This window comes from Aplysia californica, unplaced genomic scaffold (genome assembly GCF_000002075.1).
Source record: "Aplysia californica isolate F4 #8 unplaced genomic scaffold, AplCal3.0 scaffold00026, whole genome shotgun sequence".
Classification (NCBI taxonomy): Eukaryota; Metazoa; Mollusca; class Gastropoda; order Aplysiida; family Aplysiidae; genus Aplysia; species Aplysia californica.
The window spans coordinates 2057533-2076537 of record NW_004797296.1 but is presented as its reverse complement, the minus strand read 5'-3'; the positions used below and the strand labels follow the sequence as shown (position 1 = coordinate 2076537).

The 19005-nt window shown below is 39.7% G+C and overlaps 1 protein-coding gene across 1 annotated transcript in view; it reads left to right on the top strand.

Annotated features, from left to right (window-relative positions):
- Nucleotides 1-5897, top strand: part of LOC101861418 (transmembrane protein 185A) — a 25311-nt gene extending 19414 nt beyond the window's left edge. The window contains exon 7 of the mRNA XM_013089794.2: nucleotides 244-5897. Within this exon, the coding sequence (XP_012945248.2) occupies nucleotides 244-515 (272 nt within the window). The 3' untranslated portion in view covers nucleotides 516-5897. The remainder of the gene's footprint in view (nucleotides 1-243) is intronic.
- The last annotated feature ends 13108 nt before the right edge of the window (nucleotides 5898-19005 follow it).

The window sequence follows — 19005 nt, the reverse complement described above, 5'->3', positions numbered from 1 at the left end:
AATTTCCCCAACCTCGCCCGAATCGCATCGATCTTTGGCCTCAGGGCTGTCCCCCCCCACCAGCAGACTTAAAAGGGAACCTACTGAAGCTGTAAACCAGCAGGATTCTACTATCACACACTTGTCAAATTCCATTTTTTCCCCCCAAATTTGGTTGGCCCCGGCAGGAAGGTTCGTGTATAACCTCTAAATGATCTAAATTGGGTAAAAACACCTTCGTTTAAAATGTTTTAAAATATTTTTTACTGTTTTACCCAGGGTGGTTTGGCATCCGCAAAGACTTTTGCTTGTTCCTGCTGGGGGCGTGTCCGTGCCTGCAGGAGTACGGCAACATCTCTTACTCCTTACACAGCAACGACTCAGAGTCGCAGCACCAGCAGCAGCATCGCCACGGCGATGATGCAGTCTCGGACCGCGATCTGCCAGACATCAAGGTGAAGCATAAAGGAAATAAAGACCTTGAGTTGCCGTCACGGGCTGTGTTACCCGTTCTTTCTATTGAGACGCCCGATTGACCCCAGCCCATCCCTTTACGGCATCAAGGTATGACCTTGTGGAATTTGTTGAAATCCATACCAGTGGTGAAAATCGTGTAAATGTATAATAATTATGTCATGACGATCAAATTTCATAATAGGGACAAAAAAGCTGAATTGTTTCAGTCTTCTGTTTTATATGCCCTTTTTAAAGCCTGGTTCTTCGCTCTTCTTCTATTGCTTCTGTCTCTGTCTTTCTTTCTCTTAGCACTCTATGATCGTTGTTGTGTCGAGGTGCTTCTCGTTACTCAAACTAAACTTAATCTGCTGTATAACAACTGTATAAAGATAAAGTCATTGTTGTATGTTTTATCTGTTTTACAAGACAACACGGGCAATGATGTTAACCCTTTGAACCCCGACATCCCGAACCTATATGTGTCATGACGCAGTGGAATCAGGCGCTCGTTAGTTTTAGGGCATCTGGAGTTACTGGTATCATCTCAACACTTTTCTCACACACAATATATATAGGAAAAACACTTTCCTCCACGCACCACTGAGCTGCCATTCCAGAAAAATGGGGGTAGTTCAGTAAAATGTAGTTTTCTCAGTAATAATGGCTCAGATCACTTTCAAATTTTCAGCAGTCTTCGAAAATTGAATTGACATATGTAATGCAGCGTGGTGGAATCAGGCGCTCGTCAATTTTTGGGCATATGGAGTTATTGGTACCAAATTAAAACTTATTCATTTATTTTGAACGTGGAGACAAAATTTTTAATCTGTCTTTATTAGAAGTGGAGATATGTACGTTTAAAGCGAGTGGGGGTCACCCAGCGTAACCGGTGAAAAAAGCGAGAAAATGGCTGCCAAAGTATGGCGACTTTAAAAGCTGAACTTTCCATAGCAGCCGGGGTTGAACATTGCTCTGAGAGAGAGAGAGAGAGAGAAGACTAAAGATACACAGACATGTCATTGCTTGTTAGCGATTTTAATATAGATTAATTTATATCCATTCTAACACCAAATGAGGACACCGACCACAAAATTGTGGCTTCAAGCAGGGAGTATTTCCACTCCATGAGGGTAGGTCTACTCCAGTTTCAAAAGAGCTAGATATTCCTCTGGTTGGTTTCCAGGGTGCAGGGTCATAAATGGGGTCACCAAATACTTGGAGTTCTAGAATAAAGACTTAAAATGGAAAGCCACCCCCTCAAAAAATATAAAGAAAAAAAAGAAAAAAAAGTACAATTAAATAAATAAAAAAGAAACGGTGAAACCTTACTTTGTTCAAAGCTGCAATGCAAGTCCAAGTAATTGAACGAATAAAACGCTTCAACACCACACTGATGTAGTTATAAAGTCAGGTCCAGGCAATTCCAGGAATAAAAACACAACACTTCACTGATTAAATCAATTCCTCTGACTTAAAACTACCACACTAGGTTTAACTTCAAATAACATTCCATTAAAAAAATGTATATTCTTATAATTAACACAAAACAGTAGGCTCCATCCTTTTGTTACACATTCCCTAACTTCAGCCCAAATGACCTAGTGGTTAAGCTGCTGGTAAAATGAATAACTTTTAAAAAAGTGTACAATTTTATTTTTTGGCTGTAAGATGAATACACGTAATGTCTAAGTTGTAACCTTACCGAGCACCACTGAGAAATTTTCCGTCTGCGTTAACACGAGCTTCGGACCGTCACAATACTGTGGCCGCAGTAAACATTTTTGTTGTTGTGATGTGTGTTGATTGCAGTTGTAGCTGGCTGTGAAGATGATCTTGTAGAGTGGTGGCTGTGTGGATGGTCTTGTAGAGGGGTGGCTGTGTGTTACTGTGGTGCTGGGCAGACAGTGTCCTTGTGTTCTGGCTTGACAAAACACCTTATGTTGTCATAGAGGTACTTCTGCCTCTCCTTGCTGAGGCCAGGTCGGGGAATCACCTCCGGAAATTGCAGTTCTGCTACTGCTGCCGGATCCAGGACAACTCTGGTGCCTGGGAGGTCGCTCATCTTCCGATGTGCGGTGCACACTTCAGGCTTCCTGGTAGAAAAGCAGAAATGCTGATAAGATTTAATACCCTTAAAGGGCTTGCCATGTCTGCCGAAAAAGGCGTGCCAGTCATACGTTGGAACGTACAGCTGTCCAGCTTCAGTTCCCTCGAGCTGTGGGCGATTGATTCTGCTGTGGGTGCTTTCTGAGACGATAGCCGCCATCTCCTCCAGACAGGAAACTTCACAGCGCCGGAACTTCCTTTTGAGTAGCCCAAAACACCAGTCAGGGGCAAATTTTGTGTGACCAGACAGCATAAAATGGAGGTTGACATGGGTGTGCAGGCCAGTCATGGTTCTCCAAGCCAGGTACTGGAGAAGGTACTGGTTTTTGTTCTGACCTGCACAGTTGTCACAATGGAGGTCCACAGTCTTCTCCCCGAGACCATATCTCTAAAAAAAAAAAATGCAGATAAGAAATGACGGCTGAGCTGCCCTTGCCAGCACTCATCCCCTCATCAATTAAAAAGTTCACCTGCTGAGGGATGGCCTCGCAGTTCACCCCGAAAATTCCACACTTCTGTGGAGTTAGAGAATAAATCTGTCCTGGCTGCATGGGGTTGCTTGGGAGATGCACCTGCTGGGCAAAATCCTAGCTGTAGTGCATGGAGAAGTCTCCAGTTAGGCTGATGGGGCTGCAGAACAACAGGAGTCAGTGCCCTCTGCACAATCTCCTTACAATCTCTTACAATTTTGTTGTACAGGGACCGTTCTGTGGTGACAGCGGTGAGTTGCTCCACCTGGCGCTGTACAACAGCAGCTTTGTCTTCAGTGGACATGTTGGATGACCGCTGGATCTTGGTGTTGTTGTCCTGCACACCCAACAGAGGTTCGTAGCGGGCTTTGTAATGACGATGTCCGGGCAGTAGCAATGCCACTCAGCTTTAAATGCTGTTAGGCCTACAGCACGATGGCCTGCATGAAAGAAAAAGAGAAAACATTATTTAATATCTAGAAGGTGAGATTTCTTTAATAAGATGGAAACTTTATGAATTGAAAAGTGGGTTTTGGAAAACTTTTTTTTTACTCAATGATTTGGAAATTATCCTGAAGAGGGTACCAACAGGCCCACTGTACTATGCATTAAAAATAGCAGTCTTCTTTAATGCAAATGATTTGCACAGTTGACCTTTGCTTGCTCTGACATACCCTTAGACTAGGGGTATTGACAGAATTTGCATTTTATAAGAAAAAAAAGACAGGAAGGGACAGAGGAAAAAAATGTTTGAAAAAAGAAAGAAGAGAAAACATGTTCATGCCCGCAAGGGGAAGGAATTGAATCAGGGACCTTAACATTACCATAAGATACCAAGACCAAGCATTGTCACAAGAATCAAAGGCTAGGCTAAGATGTTACATCTATAGCAAGATCTCACAACAGGAATTACTTTTTACACAAAGTAATGCGTCACGACGCAGTGGAATTGGACGCTCGCCAATTTTTTGGCATGGGGTTATTAATGGCCGCCAAACTTTGGTGACTTCCAAAGCTTGAATGTCCTTGGAAATTGCCAATTTACATTTTCTGTACCTTTGACCAAAATTTTTATGTAAAATAAACACAGAAATGTCTTCTTACATGGACATAGGTATTGAGCGAAACAAGAAAATGAAAATTCGAGAGAAAAAAATTGCCCAACAGCCAGAAAAATGTCTATTTCCTTGATTATGATTACATTATTTTGACAAATGCCTGATTTCACCATGCTGCCTATATATAGTAACAAACAAGAGTAATTACCAGAACCAGCCAAGGAATGCTGATACTTCTGATGGACAGAGTACTTAGTATTGCTGGATGGCAGCAAGCGGATATCTGTCCGGGAAAAGCTTGGCACTCTCCCAGGTAGTACTAGGGCATGGTCCTCAGCATATGCCCTCAGGAACCGCATCAGCCGCTCAACATCTTCTGCTGTCAGTGCATGTTTTCTTTGTGGCTTGATTTTTTTTGTCCTTTCTGCAGCACCGTGTTCAAGGGCATGCTTCTTCAGGGCGTACATCTTGTCCCTAGACATGCAGCAAAGCAGAAGTAAAATTAAATTAAATAAACCAAAAATACACAAAAAACAAGTAAATGCTAAACGAATGCTTGTAAACAACCCAAAATATCTGAGGAAATAAAAGTAGATAGATACTTCACAAAATAAACAACACAAAATATCTGAAGAAGTAAATGTAGATATATATATGTCCACAAGAGGTAGATGGGAGGGCGAGTTGTAATGGTAACCGGCAACTGGAGCAAAGGTGCCAATTGACTAAAAAAAGCAACAATAACAAAACAAAAAAAACAAACATTTCACACACTTAAAATAGAACGTCTTGTAACAATTTTTCAAATCCAGGTACTAGTGTAAAGGATAGACACCTCAGTGTTGCAAGGGAGAACTGGGGTCGATTCTGAGGGAGCTGAATTTTTACCAAGTGGTCAAAACCCACTTGTAATTGACGTAAAATATACTAAAAGAGAAGGAAAGAAGAAGAATTCTAAATTTACCAGAAAATCAGCACCTGTGAAATTCCATGTTCCAGTCTCAGATTTCGGGAGATAATTCTCATAATTGATAGCTAAATTGTTATGATCTACACAGCATTGATGGGGGCACAAAATTAAATTTTTTTAAATAAGTAAAACGGTCCATTTAAAATAGTTTGCAATGGCTAGCTGTTATGTAAAAGTAAAAAGACTTAAGGGGAGGTGGCTATGGTATACACTATCTGGCTATTTACTTGTCTTTGAGCTAGTTAGTGTGCATTGGTATGTTCGTTTGGTCGAAATGAAGTACCCTGAACCTTAAAATACACATTCTCACATTTTTCCACGGAGTGGCACCACAAACAAAATACTGAGTCAGCATTTTACACACAACTTTATTTTAGGTAGATCTCAACAACCATTCAAGTTGTAGGCCTAATATTTAGCATAGTTACACATGTGGGCATCCTCTACCACCTTACAAAAGCAGAATTCAATTTATTTCTTCCGTTCCCAAGATATTCATCCCTAAAGTGGGCTATAATTGGCTATATTAAAATCTCGGACATTTCAGGAGAAATGGACACGAAACTTCTCTTCATTGAAAAATTACAAGATATAAGTAAAAAATCTCCTTGTAAGGTGATAGATGTACATCTTCAGAACATTGTGTCAAAGTTTCAGCCAATTCTGTCAGTAACTTACAGAGATCTACTCAAAATAGTGGGACACGGGTGTAGGAAGGTGTTTTGAGAAAAACGCAAAAAACGAATTCAAATGCTCAAAAGTGAGCCAAAATACATTTTTATAGTACAAAACCACACATATTATGAATACTGAGAATACTGTCAGCCTTCTCTACAAAGGAGAACCACCTAATAGCAATATAAACAAAAATTCCACCACAGATTCTGACCTACCCCCCTAAGAAAAAAGTAATAAAATTTAGGCAAAAGTGTCACTGCCTCTAGTCTCCACCACTAGAGACATAGAACTGCCCATGAATGTCAATGGGTCTCTGCTCCTCCCTTTGTTTGGCATCTGCCTTAGCCTGGCGAAATCTCCTTGCTTTCTCTGTGACTGCTGCTTCAGCTTTAACAGTCCTCAAATAGTCTCGCTTCTTCCCGCGACGCTTCGTTTCGTCACCAACAGACAAGCTGAGATGGTCTAAAAACTTCCTCGAGGCAGACGCTCCAAAGTTGAATTCTGCGACTCCCACAGACACGGCAATAGACAGACGATTACGGTTTACAAACTGGTGCTTTGGGCACCGAGCCCATGTAAGCCCGTGGGCGCTTTCGTTGGCATTCTGTGTGGTCAGCAGGATGCAGCGTCCCAGCAACTCATCGGTCGACATTCGCTCGAACGTTGGTCGGATGCTGTCCACAACGATCTTGCAGAGAGGAGACCCCACATTCTCCTCATGGCTGCCTGGTGGTAGGCCCTTTGCATTTGCCTTCTGCCAAAAACACCACGAGTCACCTCCCTTTGGACAGTTGTCGTGTTTCGGATCTGCGTCGGTGGAGGAGCCGTGGTCGACAATAGCAGTCACTGCTTCTTTCATGGCAGGCACCGTGGTGTTGCTGCGGATGGCCTTGGTGTAATACTTCTGGAGGGTTGTGATGACTTCAGGTCAGAGTTTGCCATGGCCTTTCCCTCCCAGAGTGACCTTCGGCTTCGCCTTGGACTTCTCTGCAACCAAGTTCCGAAGTGCCGTCCCTAATCGTTTGCCGACGTGGTTGACACATTCATGTTTTGCCACTTTAATGCCATGGTAGGGATCAAGAGCATGCAACTCGGATATGGTCTTGGCATCTCCATCACTAATCATGGAGACATACCTTAGATTGTTCTTCACCACTGACCGGCTCCAGATCCGCAGCGCCGCCTCTTTCTCCATGCCGCCGCTAGGCCCCTGATAATTGGCACCACACACCGCTTTGTGATCTCTGTGCCAACGTTCGTACTTCACCACATTTTCCTGTTCCAGTCTTTTCCCTGTGGTAGCACAGATAGGACAATAACTCGTCAGAACTTCGTAGTCGACGAGGCCAGTCTTCCTCTCTATGACGAGTCTGATGCCTGACTTTGAGGTGTGGCCGCGCTTGTGCCAACTACCGTCAAAGGAGACATGGATGTCTTTCACATCTGAGGTCTACTCCGGATAGGCTGCCTTCACAGTCTCCACCGCCTTCTCCATAACATCTCTTGTGAAAACTTCACTTCTGTCACTAATGACTTTAGTGTGCGCCGCAAATGTTTTGTGATGGAGGACTGGAACGTTCATGAACTCGGAAAAGTTGGCCAAACCAGCGTATCCCATTCCGGTTGCAGATGCTGCAGCAGCTGCTCTTCGATTAACATCGAACACAGACTGGGCGCCAGCACATTTGGATGATGTCATCGTCGAATTCAGGTCATTCCCACATTCACTGCACCGAACGATCAAAGAAATAGCCAGCCCACTGTTCTTCTTCTTGTCATTCTCAAGCACAAGAGACGGTTTGCGACATTTTAAATTAGGGCACAGAAGTCCAGAGAAAAGCGGTTTCAACATTTCCAGGTACAATTCAAATTTCTCCATCACCTATACTTACACCATCATGAAAATTTTCAGAGTACATCAATAGAGTCGAAACAATTAGAAAATGCGAGAATAAAATATAAATTACACTATAAAAGCAGCCATTTTGATTATGTAATGAGTAATTGTAAACCAAAAAATCCCCCAAATTTGCTTATTTGGCAGTAAGAAAATATCCAAATCAGAAAAATATATCCTCTAAAACATGCTTAAATGTTGATTTGACCATTTCTGAGTGATATGACCCATATTCAAGTATTTGCGCATTTTGAGGGAGTCGAAAGGAAAAGAAAGAAAGGTACTGAAAGTCTAAAACGGAGGCTATTTTCACAGCACTGTACAATTCAAATTTCTCAAAATCCAATTCGTGCATCATCATGAAATTTTATAGGGTGCATCAGTATAGAAAATACATTCGGAAAACACACCAAAAAGATATTGTTCATGTGGAAAACTCGGCCATTTTCATTATGTAATGAGAAAACGGTCACCAAAGTTTGGTGATTTCCTTAGTTTGAGAGTCTTTGAAAACTGAAAGTTTACATTATTTTTTAGCCTTTAGTCAACACTCTTCAGTAAAATCTCGTGTTTTTTATTGGAGATAAAAGGTGTTGAGCCAAAAATTGAATATTAAAAAAATAATAATTGCCCAACGCCCCAAAATATAGCACTTTCTTTGTTTTCTTTTTTTTTTTTTTTTTTTGACGAGCGCCTGATATCACCTCAATGCGTCACATATGTACTAGTCTCCCTGGATTCCTGACTCGTGGGCTTGCGCGGTTGGTCGAGTTTGAGGTAGTTTGGGAGTACCGATATATCGAACTCAAATGCTCAAGGTTCAGAGACCATAAGCCCAGACTGAAATATCAGTCTTTTGGTATTGTACTAGTTCCCTTGGGTTCCTGATTTTTTTCACATTTGGGTTTACGTGGACAGTCGGAGTCAAGGTAGTAATAGAATACTGATGTATCGGGAATTCTGGGGGCAGAGAACTACGGGGCGAACTGAATCATCTGCCTTTCGGATTCAAAGGGTTAATGAACACTCAAAGGTCAGATTTCTTGCTATGGGTGTATACAGACTTGGGTTAATGTACAGTCCTTGGGTATCTATGATTTGCCATTTATCCAACAAACCTTTCGAGGGACTGGGATTATCAAGGATGGGTTGGAGGCTAAACACTTGGACAATTGACAGGGAGGCAGACAAGATGAGCCAATAGGAAGCTTTGTCGCACAAAGACTTTCTGTAGGTGTACCTTTTTCTTGTGTTGCCCCTTCAGAGCTCAGGGGTAGAAAATTAATATATTGGGAATCGTGTGTGTGGTTTTAAGAAACATTTTATTTGAAAATGTAATTATTGCAACTGAAAGATGTGTGAATGGTATATTTTTATTTATTTATGTACATGTATATGATTTTAATGTATAAATGTATTTTATAAAAATGATTACATATCTGCTTAAATGGACCCATGTGCAAGATGGTGATCTGTACAAAGGACCACTTTTTTCGATAGTCCTACCTCCCGGGTTTTGTTTTTCCTGTAATAGTGTTATGTCACGCTCCCAAGGGGCTTCTCTGTCTTGGGTTGGAAGGACAGGTAAGGTTCTTTGACTGACTCTGGAAAAAGACCTGCTTAGTAAATGGGGACTTTGATAGGAAAGGCCAAGCTGTACCGTGATGCCTTGATAGAAATGGTAACAATCAAAAAATAGGTTTAGCATTTGTACACAGGCTGAAATTTGCTTCTAAGACGTGGAGGGCATGCACGTGAGATGTAGGTAAACACCTTATGATGTGGCATACCGTGTCAACGCAGTTAGAATGGAAATGAGTTTGTTTTTCCTTTTGGTTGAGTAGTATTTTTTATAATTTCATGGAGTGATATCAGAAAGAGTGATTGAGCAACTCGAGCCTCACTTTTTCTTCAGAGGATCTTGGCAATGAAGTCACAAATATCTTGCTTACTAAAAATTTCAAAGAAAGCCCCTCTTTGTTCTCAAAAAGTACTCAAAACATGCCCACCAGATCAGTTCTTGCGGTTTCAAATAAAGACCATGCAGGAAATTCAGAGATGGACCGCTCAGGCTCAATATCAATTTGCTCTTTGTCCCTCTGCTTCAAACTAATCCATTTCTCTACTCTTGAACTGTTTGATTAACTTCTATTTTTTTAATGAATGTGAAAAGTGGTATCTCAAAATCAATAGAAAAGATTTACATTTAATTATATTTACATTTTACTTTCATGTCTGCGATTGTTCGAAAAGTCCTATTTTAAAACATTCTAAGAATAGACACTGCAGATATGTTGGCTTTTGGGGTAGTAAGTAAGTGTATAAATTAATGCCCTTATAAACACTTTTAGGTTATTTAACACTTTCGCTCCAGTGGATGTTGTATGCTCTTCCTCTCGGCGTGTCGTTCACGAGGTGTCCCTTAAGTTCCCATGGGCAATCCAACTCCATGACGGCTAGTGACGTTGTTCTTCCCTAGCCAGGAGTTGTCAGTGAGTAAGAAAGCCAACACATGGGCTAATGCTACACTGGACAGTAGCAAAAGAACGGTCACAACAGCACCGGCTGCCACTATCCCAGTAAGAAATGCACTTTTACAACACAATTTTTTCAACACTTTTTCACATACTGAACATAATACACTGTTTCAATAATAATAATAATTATTATAAAAGCCTGAATAGCAACCTTTCATACACTGTAGACACTGATGCTTTGAAAAATGGGTTAAGTTATAACAATTTTTAAAAATGGAGGGAAAAAAATCCTTTTTTTTTTTTTTTTTACAAAGAATTAAAATTAGGGAAAAAAGACTTTGTTGAAAGGTTCACAACTGGAAATGTCGCCTGACTTAACATTTGAAATCCTTGCATGTGTGATAGATCCTAAAGCCAGGCTCTATGCACAAGAACACTTTGCAGTCGGAACCCAACACTGGTGCCTGGTTTCCTTTCTGTGGAGAAATGTGTTGAAAGTGCATCCTGACTCAGTGCTACATTTGCACTTTTTTTGTTGCTGCTTTCTTCTTATCTGTCGGGGGGATGCTCTCCAGAAAATGTGTATATCCTGGGGGGGGTTTGCTCAGGCTTTGAGCATCCAGACATGGCCTTCGTTATAACATGGCCTTACACACCAGTCAGTGACGTCACAAGTCTGCGGCCGACTGGCCGCGAAGGCTTGGCTGATCAGCTCAGCCTCGGCCTAGCCGTCTTTCGTTTCAGCCGCAGAGAGAGAGAGAAAAGGGGGGGGGGGGGGAGGAGAGAGAAACAGAGAGAGGGAGGAGGGAGGGAGGAAGAAAGAGGGAAGGGGGAGAGAGGAAGAGTGAGGGGGGCGGGGCGGGGGGGGTGCTAGGTCTAACGAGCGCGTTTATGTTAAGTAAAGCATGGTTACGATGTCACAACAACAGAAAATATAATTAAAGCAAAAATATAAATCAAAACAATACAATAATAATGATTATTATTATTATAACATGTACAATGATAATGGTAGGCTTACTTGCATCAAAGTTAGAAGAAGAATTGAGTAAGAATTTTACGGCACTTGCAACATTAATTAAATAGGTGCCGGAGATTACAGGTGTTAAAAGAGAGTAACATACATAAAAAGAACGAGAGTAGATAAGGACGATAGATTTTTAATGTTTAATAGGGTTAAAAATGACAACATTAGCAATGGCAATTACAACAAAAATAATTGTCTAATAACGACAACAACTAAGAGACGAAACGTGGAAGTAGGGCGTACAGAATACAACAATGTAACGCCACCACCAACAGCAACAACAACAACAATAAAATGAAGAAGGGACGAGGCGCATACAAAAAAATCCTACCTTAACGTGTTGCAGAATCTCTTATAACCTTTTCGTGAGGGTCTTTATCTTTCTTGTCGAGTTTGTAGCAGACGTTTTGTCACTGAAGTTTTTTAAATAATTGTTCAGGAAAATGTTGACCAATGGCTTGCTGCACTTTAACACTAGATCTTTAAAAGATGTATTCCATTCATTGCATACTCCAGAATCAAGTCCAAGATTACACAATCGTTGCATTGCCAAGGTCATGAGGGTCTTTCTGTGGTTTTTACAACCAAGAAACTGTTGTTCACATTGGGTGTCTCTCACGAGCACTTGAAAAACTTTGAAAATTTCTGTGGCAATGTCGATGGAGCGGTCAGAAGGCCAGGTTAAGCCACCCCTGTCCAATGCAGAGATATATGTGCAGCTGTCCTCTGAACCCTCAACTCTCAGTGTTTTATCAAGGCTAAATTCAAATCGACACCCATCGCATGTAGTGTGTCGCAACACCTTTGCAGCTGAATACCCCGACACAAAGACTAAAGCTTTTGTCTGCTCCTCTGTTACCTGCATCATTTCACAATCATTTAAAAAAGGGATAAAATCCCTGTATTTGTCCTCTGCAGCAGCTATCAAAGAAGACCTTTTGTCTTCAAGGGGTTCCGTGACTTCCTTCAGTTGGATGGTACCCTGTGATGCAGAAACCAGCTCGAGGACAGACAATAATTTTAATTTCTTCTCGCTCTCAAGCAATTGCTGGATTGAAACGTGATAGCTGGAGCCACAGAGTTGCGTATACTGCGAGAATCGAAACTCTAGGTTATCGGTTTGAAATTTGCCAAGAACATATTTAAGCTTTTTTACTTTAAGAAGGTAGGCTGACAGCTGGATCATTGTTGTGAGTGTGTGCTCTAGAGCAGTCATTGTTTCTTGGGATAATGATCCTTCTCTTGGTCTTTGTTTTAGGTTTTTCCATCTTTGCAGCCAGTCCACTGTGTTTTGCATGAGTTTAATGCTGTCATCTTTCTCTGTGGATATGACTCTGCAGTCATCATCACGTAATCGTTTGTGCTTTAACGGATACTTGACATTCAATACATTCCACAATCGTAGAATTCTCTTTAAAAATTCTCTTGTCCCTTTTGTGCTTGTGTTCCACATGTTTTCGAAGTGTTCCAAAGCAACAATGTTGGCGTCATGGAAAATTCTCAACTCCATCCTGAAGCCTCCATTTTCACTGCGGAGGCCACTGCCATTGACATGGCACTGGACTCCGTAGAAAATTCTCCTAACAAATCTTTCCTTATCCTTTCTGACTCTCTGTCTTGCATCACCTCACTCACAAACTACACACTCTTACACCCAAAAATAGTTAGGCTACAACAGAAAATCCATACACTATCCGAAACAGGAAAAAACATCATGTTCGCATGGATACCCAGCCATGTGGGCATCCGAGGAAACGAGCAGGTAGACGAACTGGCGAAGAAAGCTTCATCCCTTCTGCTGGGATCAACGACAAACACTCTCCCACAGACTGACTTTAGAAATAAAGTCAAAAAGTACACCTCCAGTCTGTGGGAGAGCCACTGGGAAAACCAGAAAAATAATAAATTATATGAAATTAAACCTAAACTAGAACAGCGAAATCCTTTGGATCTCTCCAGAAGAGACGAAGTCATTTTTACTCGATTGCGCATCGGACACACGGCCCTGACCCACAAATACCTCCTACAGGGAGATGAGAAGCCGCTCTGTGTCGGATGCGACACAGATTTTACCATTAGACACATTTTAACAGAATGTCTAGACTTTGGAGAGATCCGAAGGAAATATTATAAATGCAAGAAATTGCAGGATATTTTCTCCGTCGTTGTTCCCAGCAGAATTTTAAATTTTATAAAGGCCATTGGCCTTTATGGCGAGTTGTACAGTGAATTTGATATTATTAAAAATTTTTATTGTTACTTAAAAGTTGTTTTAGATCACAAATGTATTTACACCGAATTTGAATATTTTAACTTTTTAGCATTTTAAAGTAAATTAGTTAGCCAGTCGTGAAGTGAACTTTCGCAGAGGTGAACAACTTGTGTTTCGTGCGCTCATATGACCTTAGCAGTTGCGCTTCAAACACTGTGCCATGATATGCCTGTCCTCCCACTACAAAATGGTATGGAAAACTGGCATACCATGACCCTCCCCATCTAAAGACATCGCAGTTAACAAAGGATCGAGGGAATTATTAATTTTATATGTATAGTCCATCACAAGGACTTCAGGGAACTTCCGAAGGGTGTCCCTCATAGCTTTGGTCTGCAAAGCACAAAAAAAAAAAACCCTTTTCATCATGTCCCACCCTCCCAAAGCATCCCCTTCAGAATACCCCCCATACCCAGCAGACAGTCTAGAACAGTTGTAAATGTCCTTTGTAAGGACAGACTTTCCGTGGCGTCTTTCAACAAATAGGTTGAACCTGTGTGTTTCTAGATTGATTTCTTTTCCTCTCCCTCCTCCTTCTCCATAGCCATAACACTTTAAGACTCACTGATAACTAAAGGTACACAGCAGAGGTGGATGCAGGAATAAATAGTGATACATTTCCATTCAAGCTGCACAGAGCCGCGTTGTCACGTCAGGACGTTTGTTTATGCAACATATGAACATAATCCATTGATCCATGAGGTCATGGAGTGATATAATATATATACCAATATAAACCTTCCTTGGACATGGGGGACAGAGACCTATTGATTTTTCAACAGCATTGTATGGCACTACACTGTACAGCTTGGCCTATCCCATGTAGCTCAGCAACTGGGGTCTAAAATAGCCTCTATGATACTGAAATGGTAATTTCATTGGTTGGGTTACAGTTACAGGTTCTTTTGCTTCTATTTTAATCTTACCATCTTGGTGGGTTTTTTTTCAAGCACTTTACTATTACTTGTGTTAGTGTGCTTCTCTTTTCTCAAGATGAAACAAGTAGTATGACCCTAGAGAAAATGAAGCTCAGTGCTTACCAACCAGAGTGATATTGCCCTCTAGAGGGCATTTTTCTCATTTTGAGTGGGCAGGGGGATCACCCAGGTAATGACAAGTATTATTTTATGCCCTCCTCGGAAGATGGCTGTCTTTCTCCTATACAATAGGACTGTTTTGGGTTACTTTATACTTTTACTGTATATGTAACTTTAAATTTCCTAAGGGTATCTATACTGCTCGCCAAACTACCCTCGACTTTTTATGTACTTGTTTGCATGTTCAGAATATAATTTTTTCTGTTGGGGCCAATTGATGCTGAAGACTTGGAGATTTTCTCTTATTGCATTTGCTTTGTAATCCAAGCTTTACTGATGTTGATGCAGAAGAAGCTGAAAAAACTGCAGCCAGTATATAGTGTTACAATAGTGTAGCATGCACATATGGAAAGAGACGGGACATGGAAATCTTTTCGTTGTGTATGAGTTTCACAATGCACAAGTTTTTAATGCAGAGAATATATATGTTGACAGTGACATGATTTTTAGATTGACCTCAGTGTAATACATATAAAACATATTTCGGTCAAAAGAAGTCTATTGCAGTTGATAATATCGTCGAGCTGCTATCTTTTTGGCCTACGTCGTTTTTTACACTTCCAGTGATAATTGAAAAAAACTTTCAGTAAGTGAAAAATGCACTTTGACTGACTGCCCAAAATGTCCAGAGCTAATTAATCTACCGTCGTTCATTAGTATTAATAGTTATTTTCCAATAAATACAAAAAATTATGGGATGTGACTGACATAGGCCATTTCACGACCTTGGCCTCTGACTTAAGGCCATTGTTCAAAATTGAGCCATTTTGTGACTGTTGTCTCTGATTTATCATTTAGGCCATTTTGCAAAATGACTTGAGCCATAATATTTTTTTTTTTCGTTTTTCAATTCTGGATGACTTATGCCATTTTTAAAAGAATTTAACTGAAATGGACAGTTAGATTTAAGACTGAGGGTAAGAAACTCGCCTTGGTTTTGGCCTAAGTCTGACTTTGGCTAAAATGAATGAGATCTAAGAATTTGCCTATTTTAGACTTAGGTCAAACTACACCGCAAAATCAATGTCACTTTTGACTTAGGCCAAATTCATTAAACAAATTTTCTTTGAAATGGTTTGGAGTATATTTTTAATTTTATGTCGCTATATGAAGCAGATGTCGAGGAGTCCAGTGGTTCATCAGTTGCATTTTGGCCGAAGTCTGACTTAGGCCAAAATGGTAGCAGTAGCAGCTTGACGATATATATAACATTTTTTAAAAGCTGTTTTGGGTTTTATGACTTAAACTGCATGCAGCAGTGAGTTTGTTATCTCCGGAGTATATTTATAATACCAAGATTTTGTTAAGAAGATAGTGGATTCCTGAATGACATTTTGAAAAAAATGTCATTATGTTTTAGAAAATACAAAAACAGAATAGACTGAATTCAAATTTCTCTAACTGATTTTAACAATCTGTCGCCTAATTTAGTCTGTATCAATTCTTGTATAATTCTAGACCAGGTAACATAGATGTATAATGGGAATCATTTTATTTGTTTTTCTGTGCGTAAGCTTTTTCAATGATGAAAGGTGCAGCACTTGATAAACTATGGTTGTAGAAAACGTTTCATTTCTGTAAATAAACAGTCAAAGTCATTACCTTTCTGTGATTGCAGTATGATTGTATTGCCAGTAAGGATTTCTTAATTCATTCTGGCATGTGTTATCTGTTTCGTATCCTACAAATTGTGCCAAACTATGAGTCAAAACATTCACATCAACTTGCTGTAATGTTCTTGCTTAATGGAAATGTAGTACATATATATATATATATCTATAGGATAATTACTGTATGAATCATTTACAATCTCTTGTTTAATTAATTTTTGCTTTATTTTGATATTGCATGCAAGTTCAAATTTCATGCGTTCACAGCATTTACATATTTGAAAACTATTTGAGGGTCTACAGGTCGCGGACATATTTTATGAACATACTTTTTGTTGTAGTTGGTTGGCGGGTGTTGTGTTGTGGGTTACTCCTTCTTTCGAATCAAGCATATTATGTCACTCCTATCTCTCTTCTTTCTTTCTTTTTTGTTGTTACGTTTCTCTTTTTGAACATCTCTAATCTTTGGCACTTGTATGGACTATATGAGTTGCAAGTTCTGTAAAAGTCGTACAAAAAATAAGAAACCTTTTGTTGTTCTTGAAACTTTTGCTAGAAGTTATCTATGGAGGTCAATGGTGGTTGGTCCTTGGTCGTTGGACCAGGAACTTCGTCCATCTTACTCCTATGTCATGCTATGTTGGCATTTGCTTTCCTCTGGTCAGGTGGCATCGGTAGCCTTGTGATTAAGCTACTGGACCTATAATCGTGAGATTGTTGGTTCAAGGATTGAGCCTCAGCTCGGTCCGACCGTATGTCTTTTGGAAAGGCACTTAACGCGAATTTCCTTTTTGGCTCTGTCCTTTCGGAGATGGATGTTAATAAAGCTAGAGGTTCCGTCTCTGAAATACCTTAATAGTGTTGATTGGGGCGTTAAGCTTATACCACTTCACTTTTTTTTCCTGTAATCTCTTCAGCTTTACTTTCTCCTGATTTCATCTTCGCTGGAATGGGACTGACTGATAGGCATATTGACAGATCCTGTCAGTTTTATATTTCAAATACTTAAGAACCAATTTCCAGATTTTTACGGAACTCTTGATGTCTTTGAGATTTTCCCAACATTGTTTTGCCTTGTGTGACTGTTTATCTCAGGTTCTACCTACAGGATGTCAGCAGTAGGCCTCATGCAAGTAATTATGGTAGTGGAGTATTAATTTTTCTTGTTATAAGCAAATCAGTGGAATGGAAACTGAGTTACAAGAGACATTTTTGGTGCTGAAAAATTGGAAGTGCATAAGCATGGGATAGCCTCCAGTATACTAAAAGCTAAAGCAGGACTGTGTTTCAAAGCTTGACTGTAATGCATTGTTTGAATAATGCCCTCTTTTTTTTTTAGTTTGACTTGGATGTGATGTCAGATATTTATGGATTTGAAGAAGACTGTAAATTGGTAATTTTTTCACATTTCCCTTCAATACAGATTTACTTCCCTTTCTGCTTAAAGCATTTAGACCATGTGGACAACTCACCCCCTCCCCTGAGAATAGATTTAAAAAACAAATGAAAGAATATAGGTTAAGTTTATCTCATTATTCTATATTGTGTGTTTGCGAAGGGAAAATTGTCCTTTTTCATTCAGAGACACATTAGCACATTGCTTAACCATTTTACTACTCAAATAAGAGTCTCGAGATTCATCTTTTTTTATGCGCAAGTTTTACAGATTATTGAAATTATTCTGTTATTCTTATGCTTCTAATTGTGAGCATGTCTTCAATTCAAGTGCAAGGTTTATAGCGTTCTCATTTTGGTATGTAATATTTATTCCTTTTAGTGTAAGTCTTGTAGCGTGTCCTTGTCACGGTACATTATTTTTATGGCTGTCAATGTCGCCGTAGTTTTGCTTTGTATGTGAATCCTCTATGGTGTATTTTTTCAGAACCAGCATTGTACAATTTTTTCATACTTTTTTTTCTTTTTGCATTTGTATGAATCTAAAAAAATTGTGAGGTATGGTATCATGGTGAAATCAGGCATTCGTCAGAATAATGAAATCAAAGAAACAGTCATTTTTCCAGCCAGTCAGGCAATTTTCATTGATTTTTTTGTTTTTTTGGCTCAACACCTTCTATGTTGATATAAAACTATTCCCATGTGAATTTTACTAAATGAAAAGCGTTGATTAAAGGCTCAAAATGTATGAATTTTCCAATTTTCAAGGACTTTCAAGCTATTGAAGTTATTAAATTTGACATCTATTTTCTCACTAATTTTACCTCTGAAACCAGACAACCCCCACCTTTTTCAATTTCTAATAGCTTGATTATTAATCAAGATAGATGGGTTTTGGCTTTTTTTATATCAAAAGCAGAGCAAATAAATAAGCTTTCAGATGATACCAAAACTCCACATCCCCAAAAATGACTAACGCCTGATTCCATCATGTCGTGACAAATGTTTTAAAATATTTTCAGATAAACTTGACCTTTTTTAAACCTAGACTCTTAGTTTGTAAGTTGTCTTTTGAAAATCACATGATTTTAAACATATTACTCTCTTTGAAAACTTTTATAAAATGTGAACACTTTAGTCAGCCAGGGAATTGTCGACTCTCATCGTGTGACATAGATCTTTTTACTAAATTTGATGGTACGGTACCTATTTAAAGACTATACAGATTATATACGGGTGGTTGGCGGGTCCTCCTGTGTGGTTAGGTTCATTCTTTCCTATCAAACATCTATCATCTTTATCTCTCCTCCTTTTTTGTGTTTGTTACTCTCATGTAACTCTTCTTATCTCCAGCACTTGTATGACCTTATTGTGTTGCAAATTTCATGAACCTCTTACTAAAACTAAAACATATAATACTGAACGTATCATTTTATTTGCCTGTTTGGGATTCAGTCAGAATTGCCCTAATAATCACCAGTACTAACGGCCACTGTTCCAAGGCAGCTTTGCG